This window comes from Paroedura picta, unplaced genomic scaffold, assembly GCF_049243985.1.
Source record: "Paroedura picta isolate Pp20150507F unplaced genomic scaffold, Ppicta_v3.0 Ppicta_v3_sca21, whole genome shotgun sequence".
In the NCBI taxonomy this organism is placed as follows: domain Eukaryota; kingdom Metazoa; phylum Chordata; class Lepidosauria; order Squamata; family Gekkonidae; genus Paroedura; species Paroedura picta.
This window is the reverse complement of record NW_027518618.1, coordinates 3,150,189-3,177,710: the sequence shown is the minus strand read 5'-3', so window position 1 is coordinate 3,177,710 and position 27,522 is coordinate 3,150,189. Positions and strand designations below refer to the sequence as shown.

General features: G+C 54.4%; 1 protein-coding gene across 2 annotated transcripts in view; it reads left to right on the top strand.

The window, feature by feature from the left end:
* Positions 1-7,621: 7,621 nt before the first annotated feature.
* The window catches only part of PLEKHG2 (pleckstrin homology and RhoGEF domain containing G2), a 69,003-nt gene continuing 49,102 nt past the window's right edge, over positions 7,622-27,522 (top strand). For both annotated transcript variants that reach the window (XM_077318420.1, XM_077318419.1), the window contains exons 1-2: positions 7,622-7,861; positions 26,857-26,930. In XM_077318420.1, coding sequence (XP_077174535.1) covers positions 26,882-26,930 — 49 coding nt within the window. In that variant the 5' untranslated portion in view covers positions 7,622-7,861; positions 26,857-26,881. The remainder of the gene's footprint in view (positions 7,862-26,856; positions 26,931-27,522) is intronic.

Sequence of the window (27,522 nt, the reverse complement as noted above, 5' to 3'; positions counted from 1 at the left end):
AATACGGAAGATCTGTAGTGTGCATGATTTAGCAGCACAAGGAGAATATCGTACAGGGGCCATCGGAGGAGGTATGTTGTTAGCATACTTAGATTAGCTTCCCGATGATTTTCAGATAATCTCCTGTGTCCTGATTGGCTCTTCCTGCTCCTATGAACACACTTCCTTCTGCTTCCCCTCCAGAGCATCTAGTCAGTTAAACTGTTAGGACTATCTCCTTCTCACAAAGTTCGTTTCTCATCTGAATAAAACATTGGTGTTCTTTTATCCAGCTTGGCCTGCACACCTTTGCATATTTAAACACTGTCAACAGAGATGGGGGGGAAACCTGGAGGGAGTGGGGCCTGCGGAGAAGAGGGTATAATGGTTGATTCAGCAGAGCAGCCATTTTCTCCAGGTGACTAGATCTTGCTCATTTGGAGATCAACCGTAATAGCGGGAGATCTCCAGGTGAGGACATAAAGCTGCCTTATACCGAACTCCTCAGTCCAGGGGTACTCAAGCCGTGGTCCTCCAGATGTCCATGGATTACAATTCCCATGAGCCCCTGCCAGCAGGCAGGGGCTCATGGGAATTGTAGTCCATGGACATCTGGAGGACCACGGCTTGACTACCCCGTCCATCAAGGTCAGTATCGTCCGCTCAGACCGGCAGCCGCTCACCAGGGTCTCCGGCTGAGGTCTTTCCCAGCATCTCCTGCCTGGTCCTGGATGGAGATGCGGGGGATTGAACCTGGGACCTTCTGCATGCCAAGCAGAGGCTGTGGCTCAGCCTGGAGGCTGGCAACCCCCGGTCCCAATCCATGCAGAACTTGAAAGGACCTGCTGCATATTGGCAGCAACCGCAGGGCCTGGAGAACCCAGGAGGCTACGGTGTGCACCACCCATGCTCAGGAGGAGACCTTGAACCTGGCTGGCTCCCCCCCCGCCCCCCCCGCCCCTTTCTCTCTCTGTCTTCCCAGCCACTACTGTTTCCCTCCCCGCGGAGGATTTAGCCAACACGTGTTTTCTTTCAAGAGAATAATTGCTTTTCGAAGGGGAAGAAGCACAAAACCAGCCCCAGAACATTCCTGAACTGTGACTTCATGGGCGACGGAACGGTAGGAGGAGACAGCCGGATCGAGTTTTGAGATCGGCAGAGGGAGGGGCGGGGAGGGGGGGATTTGTCCTCCCCTTGTTCTGGCCTTTATTCCAGGGGATCAGAGCTTGGGGTAGGTGAGCAATGCAAAGCTCTTTCTCAAAGCTCATTTTGCTGGGAAGCTTCAGGGCGAGACTCTTGGGGCTTCCTTCGCTTAAATTCTGAGTCCTAGAATCAGGGCAGAGGGGGGGTGCAGTAATACCAGAATCTGCCGCCTGCAGAATCAGGCCCCTGGTCTATCTGAGGTCGGGGCAGTTCAGGGCAGAGGACATGGTGGGGCTACCTTGCAGGGAGACAGAGGGGGCCCTGACTCAGTTAATTCCTGGCCCACAACTGGGGACGCATCCGTCCGTTGGTCTCCCATCTTGACATGTTTATTTCCTTCACCCTGTCTATCCCCCCAGTTGAACCCAAATAAGCGATAACCTTATGACCTTAGCTTGTTATTCCTGTAGGGCCCTTGACTCTGTTCAGCATCTCGATTATGCTGCGTGGTCATTGACTGCTCATCCTCTGCCCCTGCGTGAGGACTGGTGAATTCCCATTCCATTGTGTCCAAAGAAGCCCACGCCTGGAATAAAACTTGGTTGGTCCTGAAGGTGCCGCCAGACTCAAACTGGGTCTATCCCAGTCAGTATTGCCTGCTCGGACTGGCAGCTGCTCTCTCCAGGGTCTCCCACAAAGGTCTTCCCCATCGCCTCCTGCCTGGCCCTTTTAACTGGGTGGGGACTGCCCCTGGGCCCTTCTGCTTGCCAAGCGGGTGCTGTGCCACCAAGCCACACCCCTAAGAGTCTGTTTAGCAAATGTGAGGAGGTTAAGCCAAAGGTGCAGAAGGCCAGGCCGGGCAGGGTCCCTTCTGGAGTCTGCTTGAAATAAGCAGGAATTGGAAGCTATTTCAGGAATATGTTCGCAGCCAGATGCCACTGCATTCCTCAGCAATGCCGTCTTCTCTTTACGCCGTAGCCCCCTTTGCATGTTAAACTGTCTTTATGGTGACATTTTAACCCTTTTGTACAAGGAACACATGTGCAAGAACACCATGCGGATTCACAGACCCTTAAAATTGCACCCCTCCAAAAAAAAAAAGAAAAAGCCCCGTGTGCAATGCAGATTTGAGAGGACTAAGTATTTCTTTAGAATGAAACCTTTCCCCTCCACTTTCTAAGGTCGCCAACTCTGGATTGGGAAATTCCTGGAGATCAGGGGATGGACTCTGGAAAGAATAGGGGCTGCGTAGGGAACTCAAGGACGTATAATGCTCTGGAGTCCTCCTTGCCCATCTGCCATTTCTCCAGGGGAACTGACCCCTGTTGTCTGAAAATCAGTTGTAAATCCAGGCCACGCCTGGAGGTTGGCAAGCTGTCAGTTCTGGCAAAGACACCACAGTCTTGGAGGTGGGTGAGGGGGAGGGAAATTCATACATGGGCAGAATATACATCTTTGTGTGTTGCCAATTTTTCTGCAGAGCTCTCTTTTGCACAGGATCAGAACACAGAACTGAAAGAACAAGGTTTACCTCCAGCCTATGTATAGACTGAACAAATTTTGAAACCAGTAGCATTTAAGACCAACAAAGTTTAATCCTGTTTAACAACATTTTAAGCTTTTCTGCGCATGCACACTTGCTGGATTTTGCATACACACGAGTCAGTTAAACCGTTAGGAATCTCTCTCTCTCCTCTCTTACTCACAAAACTTGTTTCTCTTCATAATAAAACTATTTTATTCTTTTAGGCAGTCCTGTGCTCTGCCCCTTTGCACATTTAAACTCTGCCAACACTTTTCACAGCTGCAGGCAGAACACTGGCACCCCTCTCCTCTCCTCTGCCTCTCTTGTCCTCTTCCTCCCCTCCCCTCCCCTCTGCCCCTCTGAGGTTCCACTAACCATTACTGACCTCTCCCTCTTCCCACCAGGGCTAAGGGCTGAGCAGAAGGCTGGGCTGCCTCGTAGCAAGTGGGAGGGGGGTGGCGAAGAAGGAGGCGAGGGTGAATCAGGGCTTTGTGCAGCGGCCGCTGCCAGTCCAGGCCGTGCCAGGCACCAAGGGTTGGCGAGGCGGTGGAGGAAGCGCCCATCAGCGTGCACAAGCAGAAGTCCTGCTGCTTCTCTCAGCCGGCCCCGAAGACTGGCTCTGAGCAAGCCCCCAAGGGGGGCAGAAGGCACAAATTGCCAGCAGCCCAAGCGCCTGGGAGCCAGCAGTGTTTCCTCCAGGAGCGGGCAGGGTCTGGGTGCCTGTGAGGCACGTAGGAAGGTCCCTCTGCCAGGCTCGCCCATTCGGCTGAGCCCATTCGGCTGCCAGGCTGGCCCATTCGTTCCTCGGACAGGCAGCAGGGGCTCTTGGCGGACTCCGGTGGGACCCACCTCTTCCAAATCCACTCCTCGAGTTCCTTGGCGTTGGAGATGCCAGGAAGAAAGCTGGGTACTTTATGTGCATGCGATCAGAAGCTCCCCCACTGAGCAACAGCCACTGCCCACGCCAGGGCAGGTCCTTGCTCCCTCTTGCCTGGGACTCTGGGACCCCCTACATTCTCCTGCCCCCTGTTAAATCCTGGCTGCCCCTGGAACTTGCTTCATGCTACCTGTGGGCTATTAGAAAACAGCATCATGAAAGACCCAATCGGAACTCTCCCTTGCGTGCCAAGTGGGCACGGGCCAAAGGCAACATCCATGGGCACGGAGAGGCACCCCACAGCTTGTCATCCTCCAGCCTCCGGGTTTCCTGCCATCGCTTGGGCCCCCCAATGGTCCCTGCAATGCGCTCCCTCTCCCCCTTCTTTCTTTCCTTCTCCCTGTCTGGTGTGTGTACACACGCAAAGAGCCAGCATGGGGCCAGGGTACATAGCGGCAGCCTCTAAGTCTGGAAAAACAGGTGTGATTCCCCACTCCTCCTCCTCCTCCACATCCAGCCAGCTGGGTGAACTAGGGCAAGTCACAGTTCTCTGGGAGTTTTTCTTACAGAACAGTTCTCTCAGAGCTCTCTGAGCCCCACCTACCTCACAGGGTGTGTTGTAGGGAGAGGAAGGGTGGGTGATGGTCAGCCTCTCTGAGACTCCTGGTAGAGAAAAACGGGGTACAAAAAACCTAGTTCTTCTGTTTTTCTTCCTCCTCCTCTTGAATCAAACCATTGGGCCATGAAGTTCGGCAATGCCAGATTTCTTTCCCTCCCAGGGGATAAAACGGAGAAGAATTTATTATTATTATTTATTACAATCACTCCGATCAAGTTATATAAGCAAAATCATAAGAGACCAAAACAGCATGGTCATTAGGTATAGTGCAATTAAGACAAATTCTAAAACTGAAACTTAAAAATTTTCTTTCTTCCAAACTTTGTATAATTATGGCAGAGGGGCAAAAGTTGCCAAGCTGAGTTGTTACCTCTGTGTGTGTTTGTGTGTATGTGTGTGTGTGTGCATAAGCCGGGCAGTGGGACAGATAAAGGCATGGGATACACCAAGTCAGAGGTGGGCAAACTGTGGCCCTCCAGATGTCCATGGACTACAATTCCCATGAGCCCCTGCCAGCAGGAAGGCCACCGTTTGCCCACCCCTGGACCAAGTGAATCTGTAGTGGGTCACTGGCTTGGGTGGGTCGCTGGCTTGGTCTGAAGCAGCAGAGAAAAGTCTGAGTCCAGGGGCACCTTGGAGAATGATAACGTTTTATTCAAAGCATAAGCATCTACTAAGAACAGAACTTTACTGGGCCCAAATTTTGTCCCAATAGATCCCAGATCCCAAGCAGATCCCAGCAGCACAGCCCAAAGAGCCAGAATTTTGTGATAAATTTGCAAATTGGGGGTGGCACAGGTTGAAGGAGGAGACCACTCTGGTCCAGGGGGAAGGCAGTTTGCCCGGCAGGGCTGGAGGGGCTTTGGAAATGAGAAAAGCAAGGCCGGCCAGAAACTGGACAGGGTTTCTCCTGCTGGGGGGTCCCACTGGCTTGTCTCTCTGCCATTCCGGCTTCCGCTTTTCCGCCGGCTTTTCTCCCACGCAGTGTGTGTGTGTGTGTGTGTGTGCACGTTTGGGTTTGGGTGAGCCAGCTGAAGAGATGGGCCCGGGCCACCGCATTCCCCCCTCCCCACCCATCTGGAAGGCATTTATTTCTGCTTCTACCGCAGCGGCCTCAAGAGTGGCCCAGCCTCGCTGCAGCTCGGATGGCCTTTGCGATGCCCCACCAACCTCCAGGACAGGCTGGAACAACGACCAATTTCCAGGCGGCAGAGATCAATTCCCCCGGAGAAAGCAGGGCTGCTGTGGGGGAAGTCTTCCCTGGGCCCTACCCCAAATCTCCAGGGATGTCTGAGTCCAAAGACGGCAACCCAAGAAGGGTAGAGAGTCTGAGCTGACCCCGGACTGCCCCCTTGCTCCAGCCTGCATTTTACCCTGGAGCTCAAGTTGTCCTAGCTCCAGCCCCCAGAAAGGGAGATGAAATTGAGATGTCAGCTCCCGGAATGGAAATATCTTGAGATTTTGGGGGGTGGGGAGCCCGAGGGGACGGGTCTGGGGAGGGAAGGGACTTGATATGTGAGTCCATGGTCCAAAAATAACTATATATAAATAAAATAAAACTATTTTCTCCGGGGGAACTTATCTCTGCCGCCCAAAGATCCCAGGAGATCAAAGATGGAAAAGGAGAAGACACTGATTGATTGATTGATTGATTGATTGATTGATTGGATTGAGTGAGTGAGCCATTAGTTATATACCGTTGTCCCATGTGACTTTTACATCAATAAAACATGGATACTAAGAACCTTAAAAACAATAAATTAAAATGTCAACATCTCAGTACCACCAAACAGTTATCCGAAAACATATCAGAGGATGTTCTCCAAGGGGGTAGTCAAGAGACGGCCATTGAATTGTAGTCCATGGACATCTGGAGGGCCGCAGTTTGACTACTCCTGCTCTAGGCCATTTAGTTGAATGTCTCAGTTGTCAGAGGGGAGGTATCGGGAGCCCAGACAGTGTTAAACCAAAAAGATCTTGAATCAAGAGACCAGAAACGGTTACAGAAACATGAATAGGAGGCCAGATATTGTAATGAAAAAAAAATATAGGAAAATGCAAAGGGTCCTTGCAATGGTCAATTTTAGAATTCAGAATTGCTTTTGTACAGGCTATTTTTTAACTTTCATTACAAATTAATACATGCATTTTTGTATATTTTAATTTTTCCTTTTTTATGTATTGCACTCAATATCAGGCCTCATATTTGTATTTCATTAACCTTTTTCACTTCTTGATTCATTTCAGGAGGTTTCCAGTTTCCACCAGGAGATTGGCAACCCTAAGGCAGCAGCACCCAGGGGTCCGGCTTGGCCCCCTGCACCCCCCCCCCCAGCATACACTTTTATCAGGACAGCCTTGAAGGCGGGGGTGGGGCCCCTGGGGTGGTCTGGGGGGGGCTTTGAGGAAATCAAGACACCTGGAATGACCGGGTGGGTGAGCAGCCCCCCTTCCCCCAAAACATGCCCACCCCTGGAGCTCTGCAGAAATAGATGCCTTTTTCTGGGTGTCGCCTTTTCCCTCCTCCTAAGAGCCAGCACGAGGTAGCAGGTAGCATTGCAGAGAATGATCTTAAAGACCCGGGTTCGAATCCCGATTCTGCCATGGGCGTTTGCTGGGCGACCTTGGGCCATTCATCCTCTCTCTGCCTGGCCTACCTCACAGGGTTCTTGTAAGGAAAAAAAAGAGGAGAACAAAACAATGGAAACCTTTTAGGGTGAAGGCCAGTAAATAGAAACCATTCAATAAAGACGAGTTAATTTGGCAGCGACCGGAGATAATGCTTTGCACACTCTCAGGTCCTCCGGAAGGCGCCACGGTGTCTCTGTCGCGTGGGAGGGAGTGCCTCTGGGCATGTGCAGAGTGAATCTCATCCCTGCCTGATGCCCACCGGCCCATCAAGGTGCAAATGCGTCCGTGGCCCAGCGGAGAGGGGCTGGGGTGGATGTCTGGCGGGGAGGGGGGGCTCCTCCTCCCGCCCCCACCCCTGGATGACCCGGAGCGCGTGGCGAACGGCCTGTCGGGGTTTTCAGCCGCGAAGGAGGTTTGCACTTTGCACGTGCGAATGGGAACGCGGGTCCCTTGTCAGGCTCAGCGGCGACAGCGACGGTTCCCACCTCCCGGATGGGAAAATGCTCGGGACCGGGGGTGGGTGGGGGGGTCTATGGGGTCCGCCCTCCAAAGAAGCCACTTGTCTCAGTGGCGTGGAGAGGCGCCATTCCAGGAGACCCCCGGCCCCACCTGGAGGTTGGCAACCTCAAGGGCAACGCACCACTCGCGGGGCGGGGGTGGGGACGGGAGCCCCCACTGGCTCTGCACCCGGGCTCCAGTCTCCGCCTTTGTCCCGCCCGAGAGGCGGCCGAGGGTCCCGCGCCGGGCAGGCAAGAGTTAAGCCCCCCCCCCTCCGGCGGAGCATCTGGGTCCGCGCAGGAAGCGAGGGGCCGGTGGGCGGGGGGACCCCTCCTCCCTGTGGCGGGGCTGGGCCGGGGGGCGGGCGTCGGTGGCGGCAGAGCGCGGTGGTCGCCCTCGGCAGCCCTCCCGGCGGACCCCCCCGGCAAGGCAAGGGAGCGGGAGGCGGGCGAGGGGAGGGGGGGCAGGAGCCTCCCTGCGCGGAGCCCCCGCCTCTGCCCGCTCGCCTCCCCTTGCCGGCGGAGAGGGGGTCCGGCGCGTGGGCGTGCGGGCGGCCGTCGGCTGAGGAGCTCGGGGACCGGCCTGGAAGGTAAGCGGCCGCCCCCCCCCCCGCCCCCCATCCCTTCGGCGAGGCCACCTCGTCGCTCTCGGGTCCTGGGCGGCTCCTGAGCATGCACCGAGTGCTTCTCCGCCCCCCGCCCTCCCCCCAGCGCCGGGCTCGGTGGGAGACCCCCGGGAGTCGGGCGCCTTCTGGCGTTCCCGGCGCGGAGACCCACCCCAAGGGATGCGCTTGCAGGCGGAGGATTCGGGGCCGGAACGGGGGAGCCCGCGGACTCCTCGCGAGTTGGGTGGCCCGTGCTGGGGGCCCATGGCCCAAATGCCCCCTCCCCTCCCCCCGCCCCCCCCCGCCCTGGGAGGGGGGGGGCTTTGGTCTTTGGGTCTTGCCCAACTTCCCAGGCGCCAACACGCCCTCGCCCGACCCGTCCCTCGGCAAGGCCCATAGACTTCAGCTCTGATTTCCCGGCGGCTGGGCTCTCTGTACATGGTCAGAGGAAGCTTCGTGCCTGGTGCTGCGCTTTTGATCTCAAGGAGGAAGAACTTTGGCATTTGTGCTGCGTCCCCCAGTTGACCTCTTGCACCCCTACCTGGCCACACCACACCCATGTGCCTCTCCTGTGCGGCATCCGTCATGTGGGGCTCCCTGCCTGGTTGCCTCCCCCCCCCCCCAATAAGCCCCACTGAACGGAGTGGGACTTTTTTCCAAGGACTTAATTCCTATCACAGAGATATTTTAAAAATGGCTCCTATTTTCAAAGACCTGTTTCTGGGTCCATGTTGAGGGTGAAGCAGTCATTTGTCGGGAACAGCCTGGCTTCATTGCAGGCCGAAGGTCCTGGATTCGAATTCCTCCATTTCCTGGGGGGGGAGGATTTTGGAGTAGACGTCTCCTCCCCTTTCCCTTCGGGGGGGGGGCTAGGCACAAAGCCAGGACACCCACCCGCACCCCCTTTCCTCCCATGTCAGGGGGCACCAGGACAAATGCTGAATGGGAAGGGAACTTGGTCCTGTTGACCCCTGGGAGGGAACGGTCTGGACATGCCATGCGCTTTAGACGCTTTTGCAATTCCCAAGACAGTGCCCAGAAGCCGTCATGCGGGACAGCCCTTGGATTTGGCCAGATGTGCGGGCGCATTGGCTGGGGGGGGGGTGTCCTGCATTGCTGCGCTTTGACTACCCTCTCCAAGGGTGGGAGAGGGAAAGAGAGGGATTCCTGGGATTCTAGTCGTCCTCCTTCCCCTGGATTTTGCTTTTCGTTGGGGTGGGGAGGGAGGATCTGCTCCCCAAAAAGTCCTTGGGATCCACGGGTGCCGGAAGGAGATGGCTTAATTTGGGTGGGCTTTGTGGGCGGCAGGCAATGGAGGGGGTGGGGTGGGGACAAATCTTGAGTGGGGGATGGGTGGGGATGGGAAGGAAATTGCTTGTGTGGATCCTGATGACCAGGAGGGGGCTGGGGGGTTCCTGACCCAGGTCTGTATGGGAAAGGTGTTTGTGGGAGGAGGGGGGAAGGAAGCCATGCCCCAAAGGGGCAAGTCTGACTTGAAGCGTGCGGAGGAAGGGGGTGATTATGGAAGGCATCAGGCTGGAATTAGGGGGGGGGAGCTTTCCGCCCTCCGACCTGAGCAAGGAAGACTGCCACTGCAGCTGGGGGAATGGGAAGAGGTCCTCCAGCATCCACACAGCCCACCCAGTTTCTCAGGCCACCCTGGAGGTTCAAGGACCGGCACCAGCTCAGAAACCTCATGGAATGTCTTCCCTTCAGGCCACCTGGTGGGAAAACGCTGGGATACTCTGTGTGCTCCCAGAGACCCTGTTGCCGCTTCACACCATCAAGGAAAGCTGTACAGCAGCCCAGAGGGGAAGGTGTCAGGATCTGACATGGAAATCCCCACCGTCTACATTCGAAAGATGACAACGGTGAGGACGGAAACACTCTGTATATCCTCAGAGACACTCCTTTGCCTATGAATCAGTCAGCGTGAGTGTTGGAAAGCAAGCTCTGGAGGACCTGGCTCTCATGCATGCAGGACACTTTTCGGCTTCGTCTCCGTATTTTGGAGCAGCAGGCGCAAATAGGCGGAGCCTCCATGAGCGGAAGCAGTCTACCTGCGGTTCCAGCTGCTGGGGACAGCCAGGGGATGCCCAGGACCACTTCCTCCTGCCTGTGACCGGGAGCGTCTGGCGGAAGATGGTCGCATTTTGGTGTGAATAGTTCTTGGAGGCAGGGGAGCAAAAGGACACCAGGAAGCCAGCAGCCACGGTGGAAGAATTGGTAGAATTGGATCCGGAAACCAGCATCCTACTTTTACAGGTGTGGGGCATGAGTGCGAATCAGTATCTATCCAAGCCAGGGGTAGTCAAACTGCGGCCCTCCAGATGTCCATGGACTACAATTCCCAGAAGCCCCTGCCAGCATTCGCTGGCAGGGGCTCCTGGGAATTGTAGTCCATGGACATCTGGAGGGCCGCAGTTTGATTACCCCTGCTCCAAGCCTTCAGTTCTGCTGAGACCTGGCTTTGGGCATCAGCGCTGGGGAAGGGCTTGGCTGGTGCCGTCTGGATTTCGCCAGCTGCCTTTTGGCTGTGAAAGGAGGCGACTGAATTCTCTTCCAAAGGACGGGCCCTCCCTTCCCCGCCAGCCCCTCTGGCAGCCTCAGCTTGGCCCCTGTTCTTCTCTGTGCACTTTCTCTACCTGGCCTCCCCAGAGAATTCTGGTTTCTAGGATAACCTACTTGCCTTTCTGAGCTTTTCAGTTCTTGCATATATTTAAGAAAACACACAGAGAAGCATTGTCGGACGGGAGCCGTTCTCATTGCACCAGCGCTGTCCCCTGCTCCTGACAGCAGTCCCTCAGTGGCCGGAGAAACATCTTCTGTGCATGCTCAGAGGAAGGGCTTTATTCTCGGCCAGTTCTCAGCTCAAAAACTGGAGACGGGGCCAAACTCCAGATCGGCAGCTTCCTTTGAGTTTCTACCTGCCTTTACCTCCAGAGTCGTCCTCCCAGATGCACCAAAACTAGCCGAGGTCATCCCGGGACACTCACCCTTGAGAACAGGGGCCTACTCCGCACGGAGGGATCACTTGGGATGAGGTCTTTGTCTCCGAATCTCCCCCACTTTTTTGCCAAAACTGAAGCCCCACAAGCGGGCCGCTTTCCTCTCTGGCTGGTGGGACATCCTGGTTTGTTGGGGGGGCAGAATTCCAGGAAGGGAGAGAACGGGAGACTTGTGTGGAGCCTATAAAAGCAAGACCCCAAACCCTCTTTGCTTGGGAAGAGCAAGTGGGGCCATGGCAGCTCCGTCCATGGTTGCTCCAAGAAATTCAGTCATTTTGGTCGGGGGCTCAGCTTTGTCTACAGAAGAGCCGCTCCTCTCCTTTGTCGCCACATCTGGCTTTTTATGAAGTCTTCCCCCATGCTGGCTCTTCCCCTGTCTCTCTCCCTCCCCTTAAAGAGAGTAGGAGATCCCAAATTGCACCACAGTGCATCCCACAAATCCCCCCCCCTTTTGGGAAGGAACCCGCTAATCTTGGCTCGTCCCTTTAATTTCCCACTTCCAACCGGAACGCGTGGCTGACCATCACACTCTTGAAAACGGCTACAAAACCCGCAAATGCAGCACGGTCAGAGGCTGGATCCAAATGTCCGTCAGCCCGTAGTCAGCATCAAAATGGAAATTGTCGTGTCAAAATGGAAGCATCGAGGAGGCCAGAAGTGGCCAAAGTCCCGGCCCTCAACCATCTCCTGCCAGAGCTGGGATGCCAAGGAGACAATCGTCACAGGAACAGTCTGGGACAGGGGTAGTCAAACTGCGGCCCTCCAGATGTCCATGGACTACAATTCCCAGGAGCCCCTGCCAGCGTTCGCTGGCAGGGGCTCCTGGGAATTGTAGTCCATGGACATCTGGAGGGCCGCAGTTTGACTACCCCTGGTCTGGGCCGTCCTCCAACTAATGGGATGCCTCATTTCCTCTCTGACAGCTGGACATTGAAGGTTTGGAGGGGGGTCCTCCCCAGCATCCCCGCTCCGTCGCCATGTCTAAACTGGCCCTGAAGACGAACTGAGGTTTGTTCTCAAGCCCACCAGCCAGGCTTCCAAATTCTGGTTCAGTCCTGGCCTCCTACGAGCCAGTCCACACATGACAACCCTGCCTGCGTCCTTCCTTCCCTTCAGCGTGTCGGGTTCAGAGACAGGTTCTGGCAGATCCGCACTTGGGACTGAATGCTGGGATGCTCTTTCCCCCCCACTGCACAAACCTACACAACTGTCACTCATGTGAATGGTTTCTTCTGAGATTCATTTTGACCAACCGTGTTTCGCTTAACATCCAAAAGTACCCCTGCCGCCCATCTAACCAGGACAGGCCTCAGACACGGATGCTGAGAGGTCAAGTGGGTCGGACACACCAACCTCTGGTCTACCTCACAGGATTGTTGTCGGCAAGATGAGACACGGGGATCTCTTGAAATCGGCGCGGTGTAACCTCACCGGTCCTCCGTCTCCCTGGAGCAGGAACAACGGCAAACCACGTTGATGGTGGAGCACAAATTGACCAACAACTGCGGCGGGGGGGGGGGGGGTGTCCCAGTCCTCCAGGGCAGCGAGAGATGGCTAGAGCGTCTCATGTCAGGATGGCAGGTAGCCACACTGCTTCCCTGCAGCTAGGAAGTTGGAGAACAACAGCTGTCAGCGCGGGGGGGGGGGGGGGTGGGAACGTGATCAAGATGAATGACCTGAAAGGCAAGTCAGGGGTGGCCACTGGGTGACTTCTCCTCAATCAACACTCCCCCCAGCCCATTTCGCATTTCTCCCAGGCCCCTCACACTTTGCTAGGAGAAGCGAAGCCGCCAAAATCTTTGCTGCAGAGCCAGGCTCCGGGTGGGAGGCCAGCGGAGGAGGAAGGGCAGAGGAAGTGCTTAGGGGGGCCCAAGACAAGGGAAGAGCGGATGCAGCTGCCCAAATTCCAGGCTTGGCCTCCAGGAAGGGTCCAGAGTGGGCTTCGCCACCCCTTTCTTGAGAGTCTCCAAAAGGGAGAGGCTTCCACAAGATTTTTTTGTAAGTGTTGGCCTACCTTACAAGAACGTTGTAAGGACTGAGATAAATAGATTTGCCAGGTCTTCTGAGGCCACCGGTAAGGGGTGGGGGGCATAGGGTTCCCAACTCCAGGTTGGGAAATTCCTGGAGATTTGGGGGTGGAACCTGGGCAGGGCAGGGACCTCAGAGGGGCCCATGGCCACAGAGTCCCCCCTCCTGAGCAGCCCTTTTCTGCAGGGGAATTGATCTCTGCAGTCTGGAGAGGAGCTGTCATTCCAGGAGATCCCCAGGTCCTACCTGGAGGCTGGCATCCCTAAATGTAAAGGCAAATTTATTATTCCTATATTATTATTCCTATTCCTAATTATGTTCTTCGGGTATCCTGAGGAAAAAAAATTCCCCACAGATACCTAATTAACGAATTAACGCGCATGTGATGCTGTAATGAAGATAAAACACTTGAATGGAATGGAGGGATGGGGGCACCCTCTTTCAGGACCCCAGGACATGGCAGGGGCTCCTGGGAATTGTAGTCCATGGACATCTGGAGGGCCACAGGTTGACTACCCCTGCTCTAGGGGACTGTTTCCATCTACTCTTCCTCCTCCTCCAGTCCATTCTGGGAGCCAGCCATTTGGGGCCGGCGCGGATACAGAAAGACGAACCCGAACCACGTCTTATCAGCAAGCCGATGGCACCCAGCCCCACATGAGCTCACCTGGCGGCTTCACGTAGACCTGCGAAGGGTCCATGTGCAGAGAAAGAGGGCGGGGGACTCGGACTGCAGGCTCCCCCCCCCCCACTCGCTCACTGTCTGCCGCCTTCAGCAGCGACCTCTGATCTGCAAAGCCAAGATTGATTCCCCACTCCTCCTCCACATGCAGCCAGCTGGACGACCTTGGGGATGTCACCGTTCTCTCAGGGCTCTCTCATCCCCACCTCCCTCACAGGGTGTCTTTTGTGGGGAGAGGAAAGGGAAGGCGATCGGAAGCCGCTTTGAGACTCCTTCGGGTAGAAAAAAGCAGCATATAAGAACCAACGTCCTGTTCTTCTTCCTGTTCCTGTGCAGGACTGAGTGACAGCTCCTCTTTTGTGGCTCAGTGGTAGGGCCTCCGCTTGACACACAGAAGGTCCCGGGTTCAATCCCCAGCATCTCCAGGTAAAAGACGCGGCGGCTGGATTTCAGTCCCCCAACTACTCCGAGACCAACAGGTCTCTTATCATCAAGCGAATAAAAAGGTTTTCAGGACGTGGCCCCGTTCCGTGCAAGGCAGCTCTGTGTGTTCCTTGAAAGGAGCTTCCTCCTCTTCCTTCTTTCTGAAATGTTGGGTTGGCAGCCCTCCTCGCAAGACCAGCTGCCTCGTTGCTGCCCGTTCCGGAAGACAGCTTTTGCCGAATGTACTCCAGATTGGATTTTCGAAAACAAAACCACCATCTTTCCCTGCTATTTCTCACCCCAACCCCCCCTCTGCCTCCTCCCCCTCAGCTGCTTTTCTGCTGTCAAAGAGGTTTTTTTTAATTGCATCTCGTCAGATTCCATTTTCAGCACAATTAAATCCGTACAATTCCTGTGCAAAAGAGACTTGGGTCCAATTTCTGAATGAGAAGGGGTCCAATCCAGCACAAGGTCATCCCTCCCCCCCCCCCCAGCATTTTTCTGCCTTTGAGCAATAGGGAAATGACCTTCGCTTAGATACAAAAACTAGAGATTGGCTGGAGAATGCCAGCCTCCAGGTATGACCTGGGAATTACCTGGAATTACAGCTCATCTCCAGGTGACCGAGATCCGCACCCCTGGCGAAAAGGGATGCTTTGGAGGCGGGACTTTAGGACACTGCACCCCATTGAGGTCCCTGCCCCCCCACCCAGTCTCCATCCCCAGATCTCCACCCTGGATCTGGCAACCCGACCCCCTCATCCCTAACCAGCAGCTGGGGGAAACCTGGAAGCCCCAGGCATATCACAGATTCTAGGCAAATTTCCTAACCCAGGCATTGGCCTGAGAGACCCTCCCCTCCCCTCCTCTCCCCCCTGAGTGGCCGAGCTGCTGTGACGTCATGGAATGTTCCTGAGCATTCGGCTGCTCCGTGCGGGAGCGTCCACAGCAGAATCACAATCAAAACTAGCGCTGAATCACTAGATGGCTCAGAAAGTAAAGTTTAACAAGGGGAGGGGGAGCTCGAGCAGGGCCTGGGGGCCACGAGGCGCCCTCTGCACTTTGTGGAAGGCAGAGACCGAGAAGAGGAGGGCTCGGGAAGTCCCCCAAGGTTAAGAAACCGGGGGTGCTTTTTCGTGCTGGAAGAAGAAGGCGGAAGATGACCATGGGAGCAGGCCAGGGGCCGTTTGTTTGTTTTTCCTCTGTGGGCTGGTCCTCCGCAGCGTTTCCCACGCTCAAGACGTCGTCGACATGAGAGAAGATGAAATGCTAAAAAAAAGGGAGGCAAAGATTCAACAGCAAAAGCAAAAATGTCCTCTGGTCCATTAACACGACACTTGCACATGGATCAAGGAGCCCGGAAGGACGCTGACCTGACTTCTGGGGTTCAAAGTTGGGCTGAATTGGTGGTGCCAACCTCCAGGCAGCACCTGGAGACCCCCACACTATTACAATTGATCTCCAGATGGCCAAGATCCGTTCCCTTGGAGAAAGTGGCTGCTTTGGAGGGTGGACACTCAGGCATTCTGCCCCATAGAAGTCCCTCCTCTCCCCTCCCCAAAACCTGCCGCCCAGAGGCTCCACCCCCGAAATCTCCAGTTCAGCTGGCAACCCGACCTCCCCATGGTCTTGGTTCCGAACTGGAACTCAGGTTTGGGGAAGGGGAAGCATGTGAAGAGTGCCAGCCTTTCAAAGAAGCCAAGGGGCTTCCAGTGCTGGCAACGAAGGGTCCCGAGTTCAGGAGAAGCGGGAAGAATTGGGCCAAGATCCCCAGAGGAGGAAAAGTGGGGCCTCAAGTGCCAGCAGGGGACGCTTGCTCTGGAGGAAAACCAAAGACGGCGAGTTCTAGACCCATCAGGACTAAGGATGCCATCCTCCAGGCAAGACCTGGAGGACGCCTGAGATTCCAGCTCATCTCCAGACGACAGAGATCAGTTCCCCTGGAGAAAAGGGAGGTCAGGGGAGGAAAGCTCTCTGCATCTCACCCCATGGAGGTCCCTGCAATCCCCAGGCTCCATCCCCAAAATCCCCAGGAGTTTCTCAGCATAGAGACGGCCATCCTGGCCCCACACACGGGGATGGGACCCAGCAACTCTAATCCATGCAGGGGGCACCACTGGCGTGGTAAAAGTTCTGTTTATTTCAGCCAGGGGCCCTTCCTTGCCTGGGCTCCTTTTGGCTTGCACCCAAATAGTTTCATATTGAGAGGCCACTAAGCTCTGGATCCCAAATGGAAGGCAGAAGAAAAAGGACAGCAGGGGTTTTATACTCCGCTTTTCACTCCCCAAAGGTGCCCCAAAGCGCCTAACGAGCACCTTTCCCTTCCTCTCCCCACAACAGGCACTCTGTGGTGGGTGAGGCTGAGAGAGCCCTGAGAGAACTGCTCTGTGGGAACAGCTCTGAGAGAACTGTGCTAGAAGAAGAAGAGTTAGTTCTTGTATGCCGCTTTTCTCTACCCAAAGGAGTCAAGGTGGCTTCCAATCCCCTTCCCTTTCCTCTCCCCACAACAGACACCCTGTCAGGGAGGTGAGGCTGAGAGAGCCCTGATATCACTGCTCGGTCAGAACAGCTCTATCAGGACTGTGACTAGCCCAAGGTCTCCCAGCTGGCTGCATGTGGACAAGGAGTGGGGAATCAAACCCGGCTCACCAGATTAGAAGTTGGTGCTCCTAACCACGACACCACGCTGGCTCTCTAGCCCAAAGTCACTCCGCATGTGGAGGAGGAGTGGGGAATCAAACCTGGTTCTCCAGTTAGAGGCTGCCACTCTTGACCATGATGCCATGCGGGCTCTCGGGGGGGGGGCTTCGGCAGGCCTCCCAGATGCCCAGTTTTGGTTGTGGTGCTCGCTTAACTGGCCAATGGTCAGGCCTTGCTTGTGCCCTGGTCATGGTGAATGGAGACCTAGAATGGCCCCCTCCCTCTGCCCCGGACGGGGGTAAAAGGGCAGAGAGCAGCACAAAAAGATTGTTGGCTGACCAGAGCAGGATCTGTCCCTCCCCGTGGTGATGAATGGAGGGAAACCCCCATGCAGATCAAAACAGCCTCTCTTCCTCTTTCTGGGCCGGCTCCGGCCTGCCGGTCTCCGCTGGCAAACTGCTGCCAACGGTCTCCAGGCCTGGCTCCCTGGTCCAGTTGGCACCGGGACCGGTAGCCCTGGCACCCACGGGGGGTCACGGGGAGGGCGGAAGAGCCAGGCTGACTGTAGATGTATGGCTGCCGTGGCCCGCTGTTCTGGCGAGGCTTGGGGTGGGCTGCTCCCAGTATGACGCCTAGTCTGCAGGTTCCAGAGACCCGTCCCCCTGGAGAACGCAGCTGCTTTGGGAGGGAGACTCGCTGGCCTTCTGCCCAGGTTGCCGACTCCCAGGTGGTCAGAGCCAGAACTACAAAATGGGGCGCCCAGGGTATTGCCGTTGTACAAAAGAAGAAAACCCCCTGTCGCCACAACAGAACTAAGGAAGAGTTCATACGATACGGGGAAAAATTTAACCAACGCTTTAAAAGCACAAACACGACACAGTAATCCTCCAAAAGCATGCAGCTGCAGGGATGTCACTGGAAATTCCAAATCCAAACAAGGAAATGGCAGATCCTGCATTTCACTTGGGAAGGCTTCCTCGGTGGACCCCAATCAAAAACTTCATGGCACAGTTGCCTGGAGGCCTCTAGATAACAGTCATCTCCTAATGAAGACCTTCATGATTTTGCCACAGAGTGACATCGCCGTGGAACGCATGTGCTAGGAGAAAGCATGGTGCTTCTGCATCAAAGATCTGGATGTTCCTAGTAGCTTAAGAAGAGCCTCTTGTGGCGCAGGGTGGTAAGTCAGCAGACATGCAGTCTGAAAGCTCTGCCCACGAGGCTGGGAGCTCGATCCCAGTAGCCGGCTCAAGGTTGACTCAGCCTTCCATCCTTCCGAGGGAGGTAAAATGAGTACCCAGCTTACTGGGGGGTAAAATGGTAATGACTGGGGAAGGCACTGGCAAACCACCCCGTATTGAGTCTGCCATGAAAACGCTGGAGGGCGTCACCCCAAGGGTCAGACATGACTCAGGGGAGACCTGTACCTTTAGTAGCTTAAGAGCCTTGGGTTACTCCAAAGTAGAGATGCCAGCTTCCAGGACTGGATGAAAAACAGGACTCACAATTTTTTGACTTACATATTATTGCATATATTTCTGTAAACACAAACTGGTTTTTTAGAGTTAACAACTTTGGCAACCGTTCAGTAGTCTGGATGCGACTCCAGATGCTTTCCTGTCAACACCCGACCTGGCCACTGTGATCCATGCAACAATTACCTCCAGGCTAGACTACTGCAACTTGCTCTACACAGGGCTACCCTTGAAGCTGCTCCAGAAACTCCAGCTGGTCCACATACAGCCTGCTGGGTGAACTTGGTCTAGTAACAGTCCTGTTAGAAGCCGTTCCTCCAGAGCAGTTCTCAGAACTCTCTCAGCCCCACCTACCTCACAGGGTGTTTGTTGTGGGGAGAGGAGGAGAATGTGTTTGTAAACCGCTTTGAGACTTCTTTGGGCAGTGTAAAGCGGGGTATAATAACTAACTTTTCTTCTTTTCTCCCAGCTGCATTGGCTGCAGATTGGAGACCAGATCAGATTCAAGGAGGTCCCCATACATCTCCCAAAGAGCTGAAAGATCTAGTGACCAAAATTTGCTCGGGATCCCTAGCTCCGGCCTCAACCAGGGTCTTTTTGGCCTGCCAGAGCACTCTCCCACATGAGAGCAAAGCCCTGGTGAATTTTGAAGTAGGCTACCAGGTTTCACTCAGAGCTGTTCCGGCAGGATGAGGCCTCCCTGCCAAAGGAGGGAGGGGACAGATCCTAGTTAATATATCAGCTGGCTCTAGAATGACCCTCCGGCCTCCTCTCACCTCCATTCCCAGCAAGCAGAAGAGCTAGGCCACGGCGGGCAGGAGTTTTGGACTCAGATTTTAACTGCGTTTCGTTCAGTCATTTTATTTCACCTGTCTTTGATCCTCGATGTGATTCCTCAGCCTCCGGAGATCAGCCGGGAAACAGATGTAATCGCAAAGACATAAACCGTCCTCCAGAAAGGGAGATCTAAAAATGAAGGGAAGGATCTGGGACCCTTGTCGGGCCTGCTGCACAATACGATGGCTTTGGCAACGTGAAATGGGCATTGCCAAAGTTGCTCACTAATTTATTCCCCCTGGGGTTGGGCGCTTCGGTGCGCCTTGGCCGCTCCAGCGACCGCGGAAGCCCGAGGCAGCACCAAAATGCCCAATCCTGGCCCAAACATTAGGCAGAATTCGCACAGGCCCCAGCGGCTTTATTGGGGGTGGATTCTTGGAGGCTCCTGCCTTGCCACTGAGGGTATCCCAGAGTTGATTTAGAGCAGGGGTAGTCAAACTGCGGCCCTCCAGATGTCCATGGACTACAATTCCCAGGAGCCCCTGCCAGCATTCGCTGGCAGGGGCTCCTGGGAATTGTAGTCCATGGACATCTGGAGGGCCGCAGTTTGACTACCCCTGATTTAGAGACACCTGTTTGCCCCACACGAGACCAGTCTTGACAGACCTGAGAAGCTTAGCAGAGCCAGCCATTTCTTAGTATTAAGAAATGAGGCCACCAGAGGCAGGCAAGGAAGGGCCCACTACCTCTGGTTGCCTCTTGCTTGACCTGGATGGGCCAGGCTGGTCCAACCACAGAAGCTAAGCAGGCTCAACCCAGGTTGGTGTTTCGATGAGCGTGAATCAGACCCTTAGACTCTTGGTCCATCAAGGTCAGGATTGTCTACTCAGCCAGGCAGCTGCAACTCTGCAGGGTCTTGGCTCTTTCCAATCAAGAGGTGTGTGGGATTGAACCTGGGGACATCTGCATGCCAAGCAGGCACTACCCCTTGCCCAATGCAAGAGAGCAACCAGGGAGTCTGGAGTGGCTACTCTGGTCGTCCCTTGCCGTGTCAGCTGCGACCTCATTTGTTGTTGTGTATCTGTTTGAATGGAAGATGGCCCTTATGGCCACCATGTTCGTGTAGGTTTTATCCTGCTGGTCCAGAAGCTAAGCAGGGTCAACCAGGGTGAGCTTTTGGAATGTGGGGTGGTGGTTAAGAGCACAGCTTCTGATCTGGCAAGCCAGGATGGATTCTCTGCTCCTCCACATGCAGCCAGCTGGGTGGCCCTGGGCTAGTCACAGTCCTGTGAGAGCTGTTCTGACTGAGCAGGAATATCAGGGCTCTCTCAGCCTCACCCACATGACAGGGTGTCTGTTGTGGGGAGAGGAAAGGGAAGGCGACTGGAAGCCGCTTTGAGCCTCCTTCGGGTAGGGAAAAGCGGCATATAAGAACCAACTCTTCTTCATTAATATCAGGGCTCTCTCAGCCTCCCCTCCCTCACAGAGTATCTGTTGTGGGGAGAGGAAAGGGAAGGCGACTGGAAGCCGCTTTGAGCCTCCTTCGGGTAGAGAAAAGCGGCATATAAGAACCAACTCTTCTTCTTCAGTAATCTCAGGGCTCTCTCAGTCTCCCCTCCCTCACAGAGTATCTGTTGTGGGGAGAGGAAAGGGAAGGCGACTGGAAGCCGCTTTGAGCCTCCTTCGGGTAGAGAAAAGCGGCATATAAGAACCAACTCTTCTTCTTCTTCAGTAATATCAGGGCTCTCTCAGCCTCCCCTCCCTCACAGAGTATCTGTTGTGGGGAGAGGAAAGGGAAGGCGACTGGAAGCCGCTTTGAGCCTCCTTCGGGTAGAGAAAAGCGGCATATAAGAACCAACTCTTCTTCTTCAGTAATCTCAGGGCTCTCTCAGTCTCCCCTCCCTCACAGAGTATCTGTTGTGGGGAGAGGAAAGGGAAGGCGACTGGAAGCCGCTTTGAGCCTCCTTCGGGTAGAGAAAAGCGGCATATAAGAACCAACTCTTCTTCTTCTTCAGTAATATCAGGGCTCTCTCAGCCTCCCCTCCCTCGCAGAGTATCTGTTGTGGGGAGAGGAAAGGGAAGGCGACTGGAAGCCGCTTTGAGCCTCCTTCGGGTAGAGAAAAGCGGCATATAAGAACCAACTCTTCTTCTTCAGTAATCTCAGGGCTCTCTCAGTCTCCCCTCCCTCACAGAGTATCTGTTGTGGGGAGAGGAAAGGGAAGGCGACTGGAAGCCGCTTTGAGCCTCCTTCGGGTAGAGAAAAGCGGCATATAAGAACCAACTCTTCTTCTTCAGTAATCTCAGGGCTCTCTCAGTCTCCCCTCCCTCACAGAGTATCTGTTGTGGGGAGAGGAAAGGGAAGGCGACTGGAAGCCGCTTTGAGCCTCCTTCGGGTAGAGAAAAGCGGCATATAAGAACCAACTCTTCTTCATTAATATCAGGGCTTTCTCAGCCTCCCCTCCCTCACAGAGTATCTGTTGTGGGGAGAGGAAAGGGAAGGCGATTGGAAGCCGCTTTGAGCCTCCTTCGGGTAGAGAAAAGCGGCATATAAGAACCAACTCTTCTTCTTCAGTAATCTCAGGGCTCTCTCAGTCTCCCCTCCCTCACAGAGTATCTGTTGTGGGGAGAGGAAAGGGAAGGCGACTGGAAGCCGCTTTGAGCCTCCTTCGGGTAGAGAAAAGCGGCATATAAGAACCAACTCTTCTTCATTAATATCAGGGCTTTCTCAGCCTCCCCTCCCTCACAGAGTATCTGTTGTGGGGAGAGGAAAGGGAAGGCGATTGGAAGCCGCTTTGAGCCTCCTTCGGGTAGAGAAAAGCGGCATATAAGAACCAACTCTTCTTCTCCTTCAGTAATCTCAGGGCTCTCTCAGCCTCCCCTCCCTCACAGGGTATCTGTTGTGGGGAGAGGAAAGGGAAGGCGACTGGAAGCCGCTTTGAGCCTCCTTCGGGTAGAGAAAAGCGGCATATAAGAACCAACTCTTCTTCATTAATATCAGGGCTTTCTCAGCCTCCCCTCCCTCACAGAGTATCTGTTGTGGGGAGAGGAAAGGGAAGGCGACTGGAAGCCGCTTTGAGCCTCCTTCGGGTAGAGAAAAGCGGCATATAAGAACCAACTCTTCTTCTTCAGTAATCTCAGGGCTCTCTCAGTCTCCCCTCCCTCACAGAGTATCTGTTGTGGGGAGAGGAAAGGGAAGGCGACTGGAAGCCGCTTTGAGCCTCCTTCGGGTAGAGAAAAGCGGCATATAAGAACCAACTCTTCTTCTCCTTCAGTAATCTCAGGGCTCTCTCAGCCTCCCCTCCCTCACAGGGTATCTGTTGTGGGGAGAGGAAAGGGAAGGCGACTGGAAGCCGCTTTGAGCCTCCTTCGGGTAGAGAAAAGCGGCATATAAGAACCAACTCTTCTTCATTAATATCAGGGCTTTCTCAGCCTCCCCTCCCTCACAGAGTATCTGTTGTGGGGAGAGGAAAGGGAAGGCGACTGGAAGCCGCTTTGAGCCTCCTTCGGGTAGAGAAAAGCGGCATATAAGAACCAACTCTTCTTCATTAATATCAGGGCTTTCTCAGCCTCCCCTCCCTCACAGAGTATCTGTTGTGGGGAGAGGAAAGGGAAGGCGACTGGAAGCCGCTTTGAGCCTCCTTCGGGTAGAGAAAAGCGGCATATAAGAACCAACTCTTCTTCTTCAGTAATCTCAGGGCTCTCTCAGCCTCCCCTCCCTCGCAGAGTATCTGTTGTGGGGAGAGGAAAGGGAAGGCGACTGGAAGCCGCTTTGAGCCTCCTTCGGGTAGAGAAAAGCGGCATATAAGAACCAACTCTTCTTCATTAATATCAGGGCTTTCTCAGCCTCCCCTCCCTCACAGAGTATCTGTTGTGGGGAGAGGAAAGGGAAGGCGACTGGAAGCCGCTTTGAGCCTCCTTCGGGTAGAGAAAAGCGGCATATAAGAACCAACTCTTCTTCTCCTTCAGTAATCTCAGGGCTCTCTCAGCCTCCCCTCCCTCACAGAGTATCTGTTGTGGGGAGAGGAAAGGGAAGGCGACTGGAAGCCGCTTTGAGCCTCCTTCGGGTAGAGAAAAGCGGCATATAAGAACCAACTCTTCTTCTCCTTCAGTAATCTCAGGGCTCTCTCAGCCTCCCCTCCCTCACAGAGTATCTGTTGTGGGGAGAGGAAAGGGAAGGCGACTGGAAGCCGCTTTGAGCCTCCTTCGGGTAGAGAAAAGCGGCATATAAGAACCAACTCTTCTTCTCCTTCAGTAATCTCAGGGCTCTCTCAGCCTCCCCTCCCTCACAGGGTATCTGTTGTAGGGAGAGGAAAGGGAAGGCAATTGGAAGCCGCTTTGAGCCTCCTTCGGGTAGAGAAAAGCGGCATAGAAGAACCAACTCTTCTTCATTAATATCAGGGCTCTCTCAGCCTCCCCTCCCTCACAGGGTATCTGTTGTAGGGAGAGGAAAGGGAAGGCAATTGGAAGCCGCTTTGAGCCTCCTTCGGGTAGAGAAAAGCGGCATAGAAGAACCAACTCTTCTTCATTAATATCAGGGCTCTCTCAGCCTCCCCTCCCTCACAGGGTATCTGTTGTAGGGAGAGGAAAAGGAAGGCGATTGGAAGCCGCTTTGAGCCTCCTTCGGGTAGGGAAAAGCGGCATATAAGAACCAACTCTTCTTCTTCTTCTGTAATCTCAGGGCTCTCTCAGCCTCACCCACCCCACAGGGTATCTGTTGTGGGGAGAGGAAAGGGAAGGCAATTGGAAGCCGCTTTGAGCCTCCTTCGGGTAGAGAAAAGCGGCATAGAAGAACCAACTCTTCTTTGTAGAATCATAGAGTTGCAAGGGACTTCCTGGGTCATCTAGTCCAACCCCCTGCACTATGCACGACACTCACAACCCTCTCGGTCTTATATTTTGAGTTATGCTTGTCCCTTAGAAAGGGAAGCCGATTGGAAGCCACTTGGAGGCTCCTTCTGGCAGTGAATAGCAGGGTACAAAAACCACCTTTTCATCTTCATTACTACTACTAATAAATAATAAAAGGTGGGCTGAGGGATCATGTGCCAATATTGCCCTGTGAGATGCCCACCGAGAGCCTCCATGCGGTGTGCTTAGCATTTGTGTGGCCCAACCCATGGCCTTCTGTTCTGCTTGCAGAATCTGGCTCCCCTTCCATTCTCTGCCTTCTGCCCTCCCTTTTGGTTCTCTGGCGGTCTCGGGGCGGGGCGGGGCCGAGCCTTCCCCCCTCTGACCTGCCGCCACTCTTGAAAGAGCACATTGTTTCCCAGACACAGCGGCCCTTTGCCCCCCCTCTCCCCCCCCCCCGCAGGATGGTGTGACGCATCCCCCTTCGGTTTTTATAAGGCTTCCTCCACGGGGCCAGCTGGGACAAAGAGCTTTGTGTGGGGAGAAGAATCGAGGCCATCAGAGGAGTCACTGGTTGAGCCAAGGCTTGCAGGTTTGGGGAGCCACAAGTCCCTCTGCAGGCAGCTCTTGCGGCCAGAGCATCAGGACAGCCCTGCTGGGTTGGACAACAGGCCCACCCACTGTGCACATTGGTCTAAAGCAGGGGTAGTCAAACTGTGGCCCTCCAGATGTCCATGGACAACAATTCCCAGGAGCCCCTGCCAGCGAATGCTGGCAGGGGCTCCTGGGAATTGTTGTCCATGGACATCTGGAGGGCTGCAGATTGCAGGGAGTTCCACATGATGGTGGGATGAAGGGCTTTCCGAGGCTTTGAATCTGTTCAAGACATGAAGATGCCTTGTACTGATTCAGAAGTGGTATTGTCCACTCAGACTGGCAGCCGCTCTCCGGGGTCTAGGGGAAGTGGACTTTCTCACTGCCCACAACTTGGCACGTCTAAGCAGAGGCACGTCTTCTGGCTGCCAAGCAGAGGCTCTGCCACTGGGCCTTGCCCCCTCCCGATCTGTAGCCATGGTCTTCATTTGAGGGCAACCTTCAGCTGAAGGAAGGAGCAGAGCACATTCTCCTTCACCCTGCACAATTTTAGGGACCTCTATCGTGTTCCTGGAGCCTGCTGGGGGCAGCGATTCAGAGTAGTGGGTGCATTCTGGAGGGGGCAGGGTTTGGCGACATTCCCCCTCCAAAGCAGCTCGTTTCTCCAGGAGAACTGATCTTCGTAATCTGGAGACCAGCCGTGATTCCAGGATATCTCCAGGCCCCTCCTGGAGGCTGGCAACCCTGTAACTTTTGGGTATGCCGCCTCTGTAGTGTGCATGATTGAACACAATGTAGTGATTGTCCTGCAGGGGGCATCAGAGATTTATTTATCCATTTTATTTTTCGATTTTTATACCACCGCTGTCCGAAGGTCTCGTTGAGGCAGCTCACAAGATAATAAAGTACAGTAAATTCCAGAAAATCCCATAAAAATAGCCCTTGTCATAACTAAACAGGTGGTGATCATTTCCTAAAAAGAATTCTAATCTCCCCGTTCAGCCCGGGAGCCAAGTTCTCGTCTGATGGGAGTGGGGAACTGGATCTGATTGCATCAGGGGATTCTCTGAGGGTAACACCCAGATGTGTTGCTAGTTTATTTAGGTCAGGAATATGTAGGTCAAAAACCCACCTGGCTCCACCAATCAGAACACCAACCAGCCCTCAGGATTAGAAACCTATAAATATTTGAAACTGTAATTAATTGAGGCTATAATTATTTAAACCTGATTATTTAATTTCAAATAGTGTTTATGCCAGTAAAAGGTTACTGACTGACTGAATTTCAAATTGTGTGTGTGTGTGTGTGTGTGTGTGTGTGTGTTTATACATACATACTAGCAAGAAAGGCCACTACAAGCAGGAATGCAATGGGCGCTAGGACCCAGGGGATACCAGGAGGTGCAGATCTCTCTCTGTGTCTCTCTCCCCCTCTTGCTGCTGTCTTGGTGTGCCTCACGGCAGAAGGCATAGCTGGTAATTAGGGCTGGTTTGTAGGAGGGAAGGAGGGCTGGTGTGCAGTTTGGGGCAGCTCTCTCTGTGTCTCTCTCTGCCTCCCTCGCAGCAGGATGGAGCGTCTAGGGAGGGAGGGAGCTGTAGGGGCAGGGCCAACCCTAATTGGCCCCATTCCAACTTGGGCAGCTGGACACGTACCACCCCCCAGGCTGTTTCACAAATATATGGAGGAACCATGGATAAGGATATAATTGTACTTATTGCTATTTTTATTGATGTTACCGGCCCTGAGTCTGTTGAAAAGGGCAGGCTGTAAAATAATAATAATTATTATTATTCCTGGCGTTTTTCAAATAATCTCCTCTGGGGTCGATCAGCTCAGTTGGTGACTTCCTGCTCCTTTGATCCTGCTTCCTCCCTGCTTGCCTCCACAAGAGAGAAAGAACATGGAACAACAGTTAAACAGTTAGTTAGGTCTCTCTGCTTTCTGTACCAAGTTTTTTTTTTCTCTCCTAAATTAAACTATTTTTTCTTTTAAGCCGTTTGGTGACCTGCCCCCCTTTAGATTTTTAAACTGCTTACAACAACAGCTGTACATGTGGAAGGGTGGGGGGGCTCAGCAATGCTTCCTCCCCAACATTTTCCTGATTCCAAGGGATCCACAAGGAGACCCCCCCCCCAAAAAAATGGCATTGTTGCCTTTTCCCAACAGGGACATGCTCGGGACTTGACTCATATCTAACATCTCCCTGTTTAACCATCCCAGGCCCCTTCTCAGGGACTCTGTGGAAACGTCATCCAATACTGAGAATCTTGTAGGAGTTTCTTCTTCCCCATAGGAAGGGCTGCTTCTGAAACCAGCTTGGGGGCTGGTGCAGAAGAGCCAAAAGTGGGCTGAAGGGGGAAATGAAAGGCCGAAGGGCACCAATTCCGCTGCCTGGGCTCCAGTCGGCCCTAGTTCCAGCCCCAGGCTGGGAGGCTTACCTTGGACTGGGGAGGGGAGGGGAGGGTCGGCTTCTGTGGAGGCTCACAGTCTCTCCTCCCTTGCAGGACGGGTGCCCAAGACCCCTTCATCATGCCAGAGGGAGCCCGCCGGGGCAGCAGCAAAAAAGGAGCCAAGGCAGGTGAGTAACTTGTGCCCCATGCAACAGGGTGGCCTGTTTTTGCTAAGAAAGGAGACCGGGGGGGGGGGGCAGCTTTCTGAAATCCTGTTTCGCTTCTGAAATTCACACCTGCCTGGCTTTTCGGTTGCTCTCTCTCTCTCTCTGTGTCTCTCTCTGTGTCTCTCTCTCTCCTGCTCCTGTGAGCTGCCGTGCTTTAAGTGTACATTTGTGGGGGGAGGAAGGGAAGGAGGGGGAGAGCAGAGAAGGTTCCCGGGGCTTTTTCTTCACACACGGCCTCCTCCCACAATGCGCCGCGGCAGAGACCACAGCTTCAAAAGGTGAGGGGGGAAAGCCACAAAAGGATGCTAAGAGACGGGCAGGGCATTCGTGGCACAATGAGAAGGGCCAGCGTCAGGGGGAGGCTGAGGCAGAGGGACGTGGGGGGCAGGGAGGGGGACGTTGCGCCCACCCCGGCTGAACCAGGACTTTGGATGTGAAACGGAAACCCGCTGCAGGCTCTCGCTTTGGAGACGGGGGGGCTCATTCTCCGCTCTACCTGACTAAAGCGAATTTGGAAAGCGGACGCCCAGGAAACCTCGCCTCTCCCTGGCGT